Here is a 12967-nt window from a genome sequence, read left to right on the forward strand (position 1 = left end):
ATATCATGTGCCTTTTATTCAGTGACTTAATTTGTTCTCTGTATTTATAGGTCTGATTATGCTTTTTATTTGTTTATTCATTTGTTTTGCTTTGTATTGTTTTTAGATTCCCTTGGCTTGCTCGTTCTGTAACTGGAGGCCTGCATCTTCCTCTCCACTTCACCCATTTTGCCCAAACCCCTACTCCTTCCCCTATAGCAACCATCAATTTTTTCTCTGTATTTATAGGTCTGATCCTGCTTTCTGTTTGTTTATTCATTTTTTACAATTCCATTTATGAGTAGAATCTTATGGTATTTATTTTTCTTAGTATGACTTATTTCACATAGCTTAATAGAATTTAGATTTTAGGTACCTCTCAGAAAAACACAAGGGAAAGAAGAGAATGAGATTTGATATGGTCACATATAAGGTGTCAGCTGCATCAGAAGCATATTTAGCAAGTGGTAAAATTTAATGAAGATAGGATGTGGGAACATGGCTATTCACCATATTTTGTATACTTTTGTGAATATTTAAAATATGTATAACAAAAATATGTAAAAACTCAAAATACTTTGCATTAAAAGCAATCGAGGGAAGGTACAAAAACAGGTAAACCTTATGTTCCTAATTTTGAATCGAACTGTTTATATTTAGTTATTAAATAGATTATTTTGTGTTACTTTCTTATATCCTTTATAATCAAAGTTTGTGGGGAAAATAACAAAATGAATTAACATGATATGATCATTCTGGGATGAATCCGTTTTTGTTTTCCAGACTTCTCTTGGGACTGTGAAATATTTCCTGCCCCTAAGATCTTTTCTCTCTTGATCTGAGTCCGTCTGTTTCTCTTCCCTCCCTCTTCTCCCTGCCTCTGTCTGTTTCTCTTTGGTTCTTTAGATCTTTTTGTCTCCCAGTCTCTGTCTCTTGGGGTTTGTGTTGCGAGTTATACTCTCTCGGCTGGGGGCTGGGGTTGTTCTTAGGGTCTCGGGTTTTTGAATTCACTGCTCCCAGGCACTGTTTCTCATGGTTGTACTTTCTTGGGGTCTTTCTCTTGCTTATTCTCTTACTTGTTGTGCCTGCCTCCCCCCTCCCATGTTTTTCTTCTTTTGCATTCATATATACCTGTTTGTGTGTGTCCCACTCGCTGTCTCTCTCTCCCTCTTCTAGAGTTCAGTTTGTCTCCTCTACTCCACTCCCCACCTTGTGTCTTTTCCATACAGTAAAGCTCTCTCTTTCCTTGGGTGGTCTTTTTTTCTCTTTTTGCAAGAGGGTGCCCTCCTTCCTCCTCATCCCCTTTTTCCCTCTTCTTCCTTCTCTCTTCCTCCTTTCTCTTCCCTCCTCTTCCCCCCTCCCCATTTCTCTAGGTCTCTTGCTTAATCCTCTCTGGATCTTTTGAGTTTCTTTCCTTATTTGCCTACTTATTTATGTTTCATTTATTTTGTTTAGGTAAAGCTACTTCCTCTTCTAATCCAAGCAGCCCAGCTCCAGACTGGTACAAAGATTTTGTTACAGATGCTGATGCTGAGGTTTTAGAACATTCTGGAAAAATGGTACTTCTTTTTGAAATTCTTCGAATGGCAGAGGAAATTGGGGATAAAGTGTAAGTTTCTCTCCTGTTTTTATTATATAAATGAACCTTTTTATAACCTTTCTGTTGTTTAAACAATTTATTGGAAGAAATCTGTTTTGTTTTCTTCCTGTCTGGAGATGTAATTTCTTTAGTAGTGTAGTGATAGACAACTGTCTTCCTTCTCACCCACTAGTTCTGAGTACATATTTTGGTGGTTTCTTCAGTGCTATTTTCCCTTTCTGGCTGTTGCACCAGACTTATTTCTTTGAGCCAGGTCTCTAGTGGATATCTATATTTCACCATCTTTAAAAATTATTTTTCAATCCATGCAATGTGGTTACTACTTTATTGAGATTTTTTTCCCCTAAAGTCACTCAGTGACCTTTTAACCCCCAAATCTAGTGGGTACCTCTCAGACTTTATTTCACCTCTTCAACTATTCTCTGTCCTTTCTCCTTTGTTTTTGTTCTTGGCTTCATCCTTCAAATTACAGTTCAAAAAACATTTAAAATTTTGAACCAAGACAAACCATAAGAGACTCAATCTCACAAAACAAACTGACGGTTGGGGGCGGGAGGGAGAGGGTGGTTGGGTTATGGACATTGGGGAAGGTATGTGCTATGGTGAGTGCTGTGAAGTGTGTAAACCTGGCAATTCACAGACCTGTACCCTTGGGGCCAATAATACATTATATGTTAATAAAAAAAATAAATAATTATTAAAAATTTTTGAACCAGGCTGACTTTTTAGTTTGTTACAACATGCCAACATATGTTCGTAAAATATTTTTAACATGTATCTGTGATTCTTTTAATAACAATTTAACATAAAGCTTAAAATGAACCTTTTATTTAAAAAAGTTTCAAACTTAGTTCCTTTAACTTTCTTGGGAAGAGAATAGATCCATGGCTAATATTTCTGTTCCATCTTTTAATATACCTCTATTATTAACACATTCTGATATACATACTTGTATGTCTTTTCACTGGATAGTGAGTTTATTAACCACTGTACCTTGTACTTTGTAAGTACTCACTAAAATTTATTTTTGCTGTGTATTGCCACTTTTTTTTTTATACAGAAACAAGTGGTTCAGATAAGGGATGATGCTGACCTATCATGGAGTTAGTAGTAATGGAGGTAAAGGATATGTTTTGGAATGGAAGCAATAGGATTTGGTATATTAATGCAGGGCAGTAAGAATATGAGAGTAGTCAAAGATGACTCCCAGGCTTCCAGACTCAGTGGCTGGTGGATCATGGTGTTATTTACTAGAAGGGAGAATAGTAGTGAAGAACTAAGTTTATTAGAGGTAGTAAAGAATTCTGCTCTGGCCATGTTAAGTTTCAGAGGCCTATTAAATACCCATGAGAGATGCAAGTAGAAAGTGGGTATTTGAATTCAGAGTTCCTAAAAGTTCAGATTATTGCTGTGACATGCTCATGCTTTTTTTCTGCCATCAGTGTAGGTAGTTTAAAATTTTTATTTGCGTACCATACAAAAATTTTAAGAGTGTGAAAGGGATTTGGGTGTTTTTTTAATTTCCTAACCAGTGCAAGAATCTCCTCTACCATGTTCATCATAGATCTTCTCCTAACCTCTCCCATAATAGAACATTTGCTATTTCAGAAGACTACCTATAGTTGAATACTTCATATTTTTAGAAATTATGTCCTTTAGTTTGTACTTTATCCCTATAGCTTTTTTCCTTATGGTTTAAAATTAAACATATCTACTGCCTTTTTTAAGACTCATAGTGATTTTTTTTAAGCTATAAGTCCCAACTGAAAGACATTATCAGTGTTAGGACTATAAAACTATGGCATTTCGATAACTGTGATTACCACTATTTTTTATTTGTCCAACATTTTCTTGTGGAAATTTTCAAACATAAAAAAAGCAGAAAGAATTTTACAGTGAATATTCATATACCTGTCACCTAGAATCTATACTGTATTCCGTATTATATTGTACTTTCTTTATTACATAACATACATATCTGTTTATCTGTTCATCTTATTTTCCTGATACCTTTCAGTGTGGGTGGCAGACATCAGTACTACGGTTTCAATTGTCTCTTCTTCAAAAAATAGTGGGTTCATCTCTCATGTCACTCTTAGCTTTTTTTCTGAGTTCGTTGATCTATTCTTTGTATGGCAGTTTCAGTCCTGACCATATGGTCTTGAACATACTTCAGTTTTTTAGCACCCATCTCAAGATATGGTCATAGTAAACAAAATACTTCAGCTGAGTTTTGATTAACACAGAGTTGTAGTGAAACTGGTTCTTCTTTATTCTAGACCCTGTACTCCCATCCATGCAATCCAATAGAGAGGTTTTCTAACATCTAAATAACACTGTTAGTTCATATTAAACTTACGGTCAACTGAGACTCATTTTTTTTTTTTTTTTAAAGAAGAACTGGTGTCAAATCAGATTCATGTATTCTCTATTTGTGCAGTTGATCTTTTGACCCAAGTGAAAACTTGATATTTCATGAGGCAAGAGATAAATGAATTTTAGTGATTTTTTAGCCAGTGGTGTGTTGATAAATGTTTGACAACTGACTTCCAAAAAATGATAACAGAGAAAGCAAAGAAGCACGTTAAGCCCTAATTTGTGGCATTTGCTGATAACCATGATAAACTACTCTCAACTGTGGCCAATCTTAAGCTACCAACAGTAGTGGGAAGAAAGGCTACCAATCCAATTTCCTATTTAAAGCAAGTTACAGCTAATTCCAGTATACTATTGGATTCAGCCCAGCCCTTCTCACTTATTTTATGTCATTTAAGCATTAAATTTTGGTTGAATTTTAATTTCTAGTTTTTTTGGTATGTATGAATTTGATTTGTATTGCTTCTATATTTTTATATGGGTCATTAATAAAATACATAAAGCCAAAATAGTTTATATAAGGATGAAAATAATTTAAGAGATAACCAATAGTATGTAGCCAGTTAGTCCTAATAACACCTTTCTCATAGTGAGATTTTTCTGAGCTCAGTGGTTCCCAGAACCAGCTTTAATGCAGGCTCAAGTCAGCCTTTTTCCAGAATAGTACCCCAAATTCCAGATTAATTCCAATTAAATAAATAATTAGTATTTCTAAGAATTTAAGTTTCTGAGTTATAGGAGCTGCTGAAAACTTAATTTGTAGCTCAAAAAGAATTAATTCAATAAAGTGTTTGATTCTAGGAAAAATAATCTATTGAGGGATCAAGACTGTTGGTCATTTAAACTGAGTACTAGGAAGAGATAATTTCCTTACCAGTATTCTAGGAGTACCAACTGGGAGACAGTAGAACCGCATAGTGCGGAGTTTAGGAAGTCATATACAATAGCCAGTGCACATGTTATAAACTCCCAACAGCTGTTTCATAACTTGAGTTGTTCTTTTTAGTTCTACTACTAAATCTGAAGACTTCAAGCAGTGAATGTTGAAGGATCTTCTGGAGTCATAAAAGCATCTCTCTCCTATAGTACAACTTTCAGAATCAAATAATACCAAACAGTATGCTTGGACAGGTATCTAGTTCCTTGTATACTGATCTACTTTTTTTTGCATATATAGGGGAGAGAATGAGCCCTCCTTTATCCTTTATTCTCTTTCTAGAGTTTTTCATTTCCTGTTTAAAATTATGTCCACTTCTCACCAATGGGATAGATGAGAGCAGTGGTTTTCGCACTGTTTTTCAGAGCCCATGAAAGTTGGTGAAGAGAAGGCTAGAGCAGAGGCTGAGGGGCCAGTGACACTTTTACCTTCTTCTCTCCCCAAGGCCTGAAAAACTCTGCTTTGTTTGTTTAAAAAGATTTTTTTTTTATTTGAGAGAGTGTGAGTGGGGTGGTTGGAAGGTGAGTCAGAAGGAAAGGGAGAGAGAATCTCAAGCAGACTCCCAGCTGAGTATGGGGCCTGACCTGAGGCTCGATCTCACAACCCTGAGATCATGACCAGAGCCAAAATCAGAGTCAGATACTTAACCAACTGAGCCACCCAGGTGCCCTTTTATTATTTGTTTATTTATATTCTATGTATATGTATCTTACATATATTTTTCAAAGTTTTAATTTAAATTCTAGTTAGTTAACATACAGTGTAATGTTAGTTTCATGTTAAATAGATGATGAGGATTAAAGAGTGCACTTGTTGTGATGAGCACCAGGTTGTTGTATACAAGTCCTGAGTCACTATATTGTGCACCTGAAATTATTTATTACATTTTAATACCACATAAAACTTAATGTGAACAAATGGTTTTCATGGCTCAAAACAGGAGTTAGAAAACTTCTCAGATGGAGAATCAGCAATCTGCAGATATGTTTGAAATGGAACAACAAAGTATTTTAGAATGTTTACAAGCCTAAAATTACTGAAATACTTTTAATAGTTAACACTTTTTTTCTCATATTCTCTAAATAGTTTCTTTTGTACACTAAAAGTTTTTAATTTTGATGAAATCTACTTTATCAGTTTTTTTCCCCATAGATCATACTTTTGGTGTTATATCTAAGAATTGTCTAACCCCAAGTTATGAGTATTTTCTTCCTGGAGTTTTCATAAACATTCTACAGTTTTACATTTTAAAATCAGATTTGTGCTCCATTTTGAATTACTTTTTCTATAAAGTGGGAGGTTTAGGCCAAAGTTCATTTTTATTTTTTGCATATGGTTGTTGAATTTTGCCAACTCTGTCAAGACCATTGTTGAAAAGATCCTTTTTCCACTGAATTGTCTTTGCCAATTTGTGAAATACCATTTAGCTAACTGTTTTGTGTGGCTCTATATCTGGCCTCTATATTCTCTTCCATTTGTGTTTGTCCTTTAATGAGTACTATACCATTATGATTACTCTAGCTTTTTAAGTGTTGAAATCATGTAGAGTTAGGCCTCCAACTTTTTCTCTTTCAAAGTTACTTTGGCTACTCTGTTTTGGCTACTCAGTATTCCCATATAAACTTTATAGTAGTTAATTTCTCAAAATTCCTACTGTGGTTTTGATTAGAATTGTGTTGACTTTGTAAGTCAATTTGAGAAGAAGTGATATCTTTACTACGTGACCCTTCTAATCCATGAACAATCATCTGTTTTTTAGCCTTGTTTTCAGCCAGTCTCTCATATCTCTGGACTTGATTGAAGATTTTCTTGAATTGGCCAGTAGGGAAAAGACAGAAGATAAAGATAAACCTCTTATTTATAAAGGTGAGTTACAAACAGTTCTGTATCATAACTTTTTGAAACCTTCATTTAAACATGTTATACAAACATTTTAACAATAAAAGAAAAAATACTCCCCAGACACACAACTGTAATATATCCATTTTTCTGCACATTATTCTTATCCTTATCTATATAAATATGGTCTTTATTATTGCAATTATAACATGAAGTAAGATTTTTTTGTTCTTATAAAGAGCTTTATTGAGATAATTCACATATCATGCAGTTCATCCATTTTCAGTAAACAATTCAGTGGTTTTAGTATTTTCATAGAGTTGTGCAACTGTCACTACAATTTTCTCCTTTTTAATCACCACCAATGAAACCTTGTACCCTTTAGCTATTACTCTCCTACCCCTGCCTTCCGCTTCTTCAGATCTTAAGCAGTCACTAATGAATCTACTCTCTATTTCTACAGTTTGACCTATTCTGAAACTTTCATATGAATGGATTCATATAATATGTAGTATTTTGGGACTGGCTTCTTTCACATAGTATGTTTTCAAAGTTCTTCCATGTAGCATATGTCAGCACTTCATTCATTAGGCCTTAAAGAGCTAATGATAAGTGAGTCGGGGGAAATTGGAGAGGGAGACGAACCATGAGAGATTGTGGATTCTGAGAAACAAACTGAGGGTTTTGGAGGGGGGGGTGGTGGTTGGGTGAGCCTGGTGGTGGGTATTAAGGAGGGCACATACTGCATGGAGCACTGGGTGTGGGTACATGAACAGTGAATCTTGGAACACTGAAAAAAAAAATAAAATTAACAACAACAAAAAAAGTTTTCCTAGGAGACAATACAAGAAAAAAGTATCCAGATTACTCATCATCATTCTTTGACCATTACTTTAGGAATAACACAATATTAAATTAGCTCAATTTTGAAAAACAAAAAAGAGCTAATAATATTCCATTGTATGGATAATACCCACATTTTGATTATCCATTTATTTATTCCTAGATATCTGGGCTGTTTCATCTTCTGACTATTGTGGGTGCTATGATAAATATTTGTATGCAAATTTTTATTTATTTAAGCATCTGTTTTCACTTCTTTCAGATATATACTTAGGAATGGAATTGTTAGGTCATATAGTAATTTTAACTTACTGAGGAACCAGTAAACTGTTTTCCACTGACTACACTATTTTACATTTCCACAAGCCGTTTACAAGGGCTCCAGTTTCTCCACATCTTCACCAACACTTACCTTCTGTTTTGTTTCGTTTTATTACAAGTATACCGTAGAGGTATTGCGAGTTTGGTTCCAGACCGCCACAATAATGTGAATACTTTAATAAAGGGAGTCAAATTAGTTGTGTTTTTTTTTTTTTTTTTGTTTCCCAGGACATATAGAAGTATTTACACTATGCTGTAGTCTTTTAAGTGTGCAATAGCATTATAGCTAAAAAAATGTGTATACCTTAATTAAAAAATACTTTATTGCTAATAGATGCCATCATCCAAATTTTCAGTGAGTTGTAATTTTTTGCTGCTGGAGGATTTTGCCATGATGTTGGCTGACTTATCGGGGTGGTGGTTGCTGAAGATTGAAGTGGTTGTGGCAATGTCTTAAAAAAAGACAATAGTGAAGTTTGCAGCATCAATTGACCTTTCTTTTCACAAATGATTTCTGTGTAGCATGCAATGCTGTTTGGTAACATTTTACCCACAGTAGAACTACTTTCAAAATTGGAGTAAAGTCAGTCCTTTCAAACCCTGCTGCTACTTTATCAAATAAGTTTATATTCTAAATCTTTTGTTGTCATTTCAGTAATCTTCACAGCATCTTCACCAGGCATAGATTCCACCTCAAAAAAACACTTTGTTTGCTCACCTATGAGGCAACTCCTTACCTGTTCAAGATTTATCATGACATTATAGCAATTCAGTTCTTTCTTCAGGCTTCACTTCTACTTCTAGTTCTCTTGCTATTACAACCACATCTGCAGTTACTTCTCTTAAAGTCATCCATGAGGGTTGGATTCAACTTCTTGCAGACTCCTGTTAATGTTGATCTTTGATCTCTTTCCATGAATTACAAATCACAAATTCTTAATAGCGTGTAAAATGGTGAATCCTTTCCAGAGGGTTTTTTTTTTTACTCTTTTTTCTTTATATTTTAGTTATCATACAGTGCAATATTGGTTTCTGGAGTACCATTCAGTGATTCATCACTTACATGCAACACCCAGGTCTTTAATACCCATCACTCGTCTAGCCCATCCCCAACCCACCTCCCTCCAGCAGCCCTCAGTATGATCTCTATCTTTGAGAGTCTCTTAGGGTTTCTTTACCTCTCCCCCCATGCCATGTTAATGTGTTTTCTTTCTGAAAGTCCACATATGAATGAGATCATATGGTATTTATCTTTCTCTGACTGACTTATTTTACTTAGCATAGCACCCTGATGTTTATAGGAGAAGGTTTTCAATTTTCTTTTCCTAGATCCATCAGAGGAGTCGCTATGTAAATTTTGAACATGAGTCCCCCTACTTTGTTGCTCTTCAAGATTGTTTTGTCTGTACTGGGTCCTTGGCAATTCCATATGAATTTTAGAATCACCTTGTAGATTTCTACAGAGAAATCAGCATAGGGATTCTGATAAAGATTCTGATAGGGAGGGGTGCCTGGGTGGCTCAGTGGGTTAAAGCCTCTGCATTCAGCTCAGGTCAGGATATCTGGGTCCTGGGATCAAGCCCCACATTGGGCTCTCTGCTCAGCCAGGAGCCTGCTTCCTCCCTCTCTCTCTGCCTGCCTCTCTGTCTACTTGTGATCTGTCTGTCAAATAAATAAATAAAATCTTTAAAAAAATAAGATTTTGATAAGGGATTACATTGAATCTGTATTTCATTTTAGGAAGTATTGCCATCTTAACAGTATTAAATCTTCTGATCCATGAACATAGAAAGTTTTAGCATTTGTTTAGGTTTTTAATTTTCTTTCACCAGTATTTTGTGGTTTTTAGTGTATACTTATTCTTATTTATTTTATTCTTTTTGATATTGTAAATGCAATTTTCTTAATTATATTTTTGGATAGTTACTGCAAATGTTTAAAAAATGAGTTTTGTATATTAACTCCTTTATTAGTCCTAATAGTTTTTAAGTGAATATTCTTATTTATTTTTTATTTTTTGTTTTTTATTATGTTAGTCACCATACAGTACTTCATTAGTTTTTGATGTAGTGTTCCATGATTCATTGTTTGTGTATAACACCCAGTACTCCATGTAATACGTGCCCTCCTTAATACCCATCACGGGGCTAATCCATTCCCCCCAACCCCCTCTCCTCTGAAACCCTCGGTTTGTTTCCCAGAGTCCATAGTCTCTCATAATTTGTCTCCCTCTCTGATTTCACACCTTTCATTTTTCCCTACCTTCTCCTAATGTCCTCCGTGCTGTTCCTTATGTTTCACATATAAGTCAAATCATGTAATTGTCTTTCTCAGCTTGACTTATTTCACTTAGTATAAGCTCCTCCAGTTCCATCCATGTCGATGCAAATTGTGGGTATTCATCCTTTCTGATGGCTGAGTAATATTCCATTGTATATATGAACCACATCTTTATCCATTCATCTGTTGAAGGACATATTGGCTCCTTCCACAGTTTGGCTATTTTGGACATTGCTGCTATGAACATGGGGGTACATGTTCCCCTTCTTTTCACTACATCTGTATCTTTGGGGTAAATATCAATAGCCAGTAACGAAATTGAACCAGTGATCAAAAGCCTCCCAAAAAACAAGAGTCCAGGGCCCAGGTAATCCTACCAAACAGTTAAAGAAGAAATAACACCTATTCTTTTGAAGCTGTTTTAAAAAATACAAACAGCAGGAAAACTTCCAGACTCATTCTATGAAGCCAGCATTACCTTGATCCCAAAACCAGGCAAAGACACCATCTAAAAGGAGAGTATAGACCAGTCCCTGATGAATATGGATGCCAGAATTCTCAACAAGATCCTAGCCAGTAGGATCCAACAGTACATTAAAAGGATGACCCATCATGACCAGGTGGGATTTATCCCTGGGATGCAAGGGTGGTTCAGCATTTGCAAATCAATCATGTGATAGAACACATTAATAAGAGAAGAGATAAGAACGATGCAGTTCTCTCAATTGATGCAGAAAAAGCATTTGACAAAATGCAGCATCCTTCCTTGATTAAAACTCTTCAGAGTGTAGGGATAGAGGGAATATTCCTCAGTTTCATAAGAACCATCTGTGAAGAGCCCACAGTGAATATCATTGTCAGTGGGGAAAAAGCTTAGAGTCTTTCCCTTAAATCAGGAACACGGCAGTGATGCCCACTCTCGCCACAGTTGTTCAACATAGTACTTGAAGTCCTAGTAACAGCAATCAGACAACAAAAAGAAATAAAAGGTGTTCAAATTGGCAAAGAAGTCAAACTCTCTCTCTTCGCAGATGACCTGATGCTTTATGTGGAAAACCCAAAAGATTCCACTCCCAAATTATTAGAACTCATATAGCAATTCAGTAATGCAGCAGGATACAAAATCAATGCACAGAAATCTGTTGCTTTTCTATACACTAACAATGTAACTGTAGAAAGAATTTAAGTGGTTATTTAAAGGAGTTTCCATATACAGGATTATGTCGTTTGCATATCCAATGTGGATTACTTCTATTTCTTTTTCTTGCCCAGTTTCCAGGTTAGGACCTCTAGTACAGTGTTGAAGTGGCAAGAGCAAACATCCTTTTCTTGTTCTTAATCTTGGGGGAAAAGCATCTGTTCTTTCACCATTAGTATGGTGTTAGTTGTAGTTTTTTCATAATGCTGTTTATAAAGTTGAAGAAATTCCCTTCTATTTCCAGCTTTTTAAGTGGTTTTTTTTTTTTAAATCATGAATGGTGTTGGATACTGTTAAATGATTTCTCTCATCTATTAAGTTGATCATACTGGTTTTTTAAAAATTCTACTGATTTAGTTCATTACCTTGAATGTCAGATGTTAAACCAACCTTGTATACTTGGGATAAATCCCACTTGGTTATGGTGTATAATTGTCTTTATATGTTCCTGGATTCTTTTTATTAGTATTTAGTTGAGTATTCGTGCATCCTTATTCATAAGATATAACTAGTTTTCAGTTTTGTTTTCTTTTAATATCTTTGTCTGGTTTTGATATGAGGCTAATATTGGCCTCATTTAATGAGTTCAAAAGTTTTCCTTTCCCTGTTTCTTTTTTTTTTTTAAGATTTTATTTATTTATTTGACAGAGAGAAATTACAAGTAGATGGAGAGGCAGGCACAGAGAGAGAGAGGGAAGCAGGCTCTCTGCTCAGCAGGGAGCCTGATGCGGGACTCGATCCCAGGACCCTGAGATCATGACCCAAGCCGAAGGCAGCGGCTTAACCCACTGAGCCACCCAGGCACCCCCCTTTCCCTGTTTCTTGAAAGAGTTTGGGAAGAATTGGTATGAGTTCTTTAAATGTTTGCCAAAATTTAGCAGTGAAGCCATCTGGACCTGGGTTTTTCTTGTGGATAGTTTTTATCATCATCATCAACACTATTGTAAAATATACCTAACATGAAATTTAACATTTTCAGAGTGAAAAAGCAACCTACTGAATAGGAGAAAACATTTGCAAATCATGTATCTTGTAAGGGGTTAATATTCAGAGTACATAAAGAACTACTATAATTCAATAACAAATGGATGACCTGATTCAAAAAATGGGCAAAAGATTCAAATAGACATTTCTCTAAAAGATAATATACAAATGATCTAGAGAAACATACAAATAAAAACCACAATGAGATATAACCTTACGTTATTAGAATGGCTACTGTCAAAATCTGTAAATAACATGTTGGTGATGATGTGGAGAATTTGGAACATTTGCACACTCTTGGTGGGATTATAAAATGATACAACCACTGTGGAAATCCTTATGGCAGTTCCTCAAAAAATTAAAACTAGAATTAAATGATCCAACAATACTATTTCTGGGTATATACTGAAAAGAATTGAAAGGATATTTTTTTAAAGATTTTATTTATTTATTAGAGCACACGCGCACAAGCAGAGGCAGCGGCAGGCAGAGCAGGCAGAGGGAGAAGCAGGCTCCCCACTGAGTAAGGAGCCCTATGCGGGACTCGATTCCCAGGACGCTGGGATCATGACCTGAGCTGAAGGCAGTGGCCCAACCAACTTATATCTTA

At 35.4% G+C, this 12967-nt stretch overlaps 1 protein-coding gene across 5 annotated transcripts in view; it reads left to right on the plus strand.

Annotated features, from left to right (window-relative positions):
* The window catches only part of ATRX (ATRX chromatin remodeler), a 293312-nt gene that overhangs the window by 221602 nt on the left and 58743 nt on the right, over positions 1-12967 (plus strand). For all 5 annotated transcript variants that reach the window (XM_082716012.1, XM_082716016.1, XM_082716013.1 and 2 more), the window contains 2 exons: positions 1435-1588; positions 6652-6758. In XM_082716012.1, coding sequence (XP_082572138.1) covers positions 1435-1588; positions 6652-6758 — 261 coding nt within the window. The remainder of the gene's footprint in view (positions 1-1434; positions 1589-6651; positions 6759-12967) is intronic.

This window comes from Mustela nivalis, assembly GCF_964662115.1.
Source record: "Mustela nivalis genome assembly, chromosome: X".
Lineage (NCBI taxonomy): Eukaryota > Metazoa > Chordata > Mammalia > Carnivora > Mustelidae > Mustela > Mustela nivalis.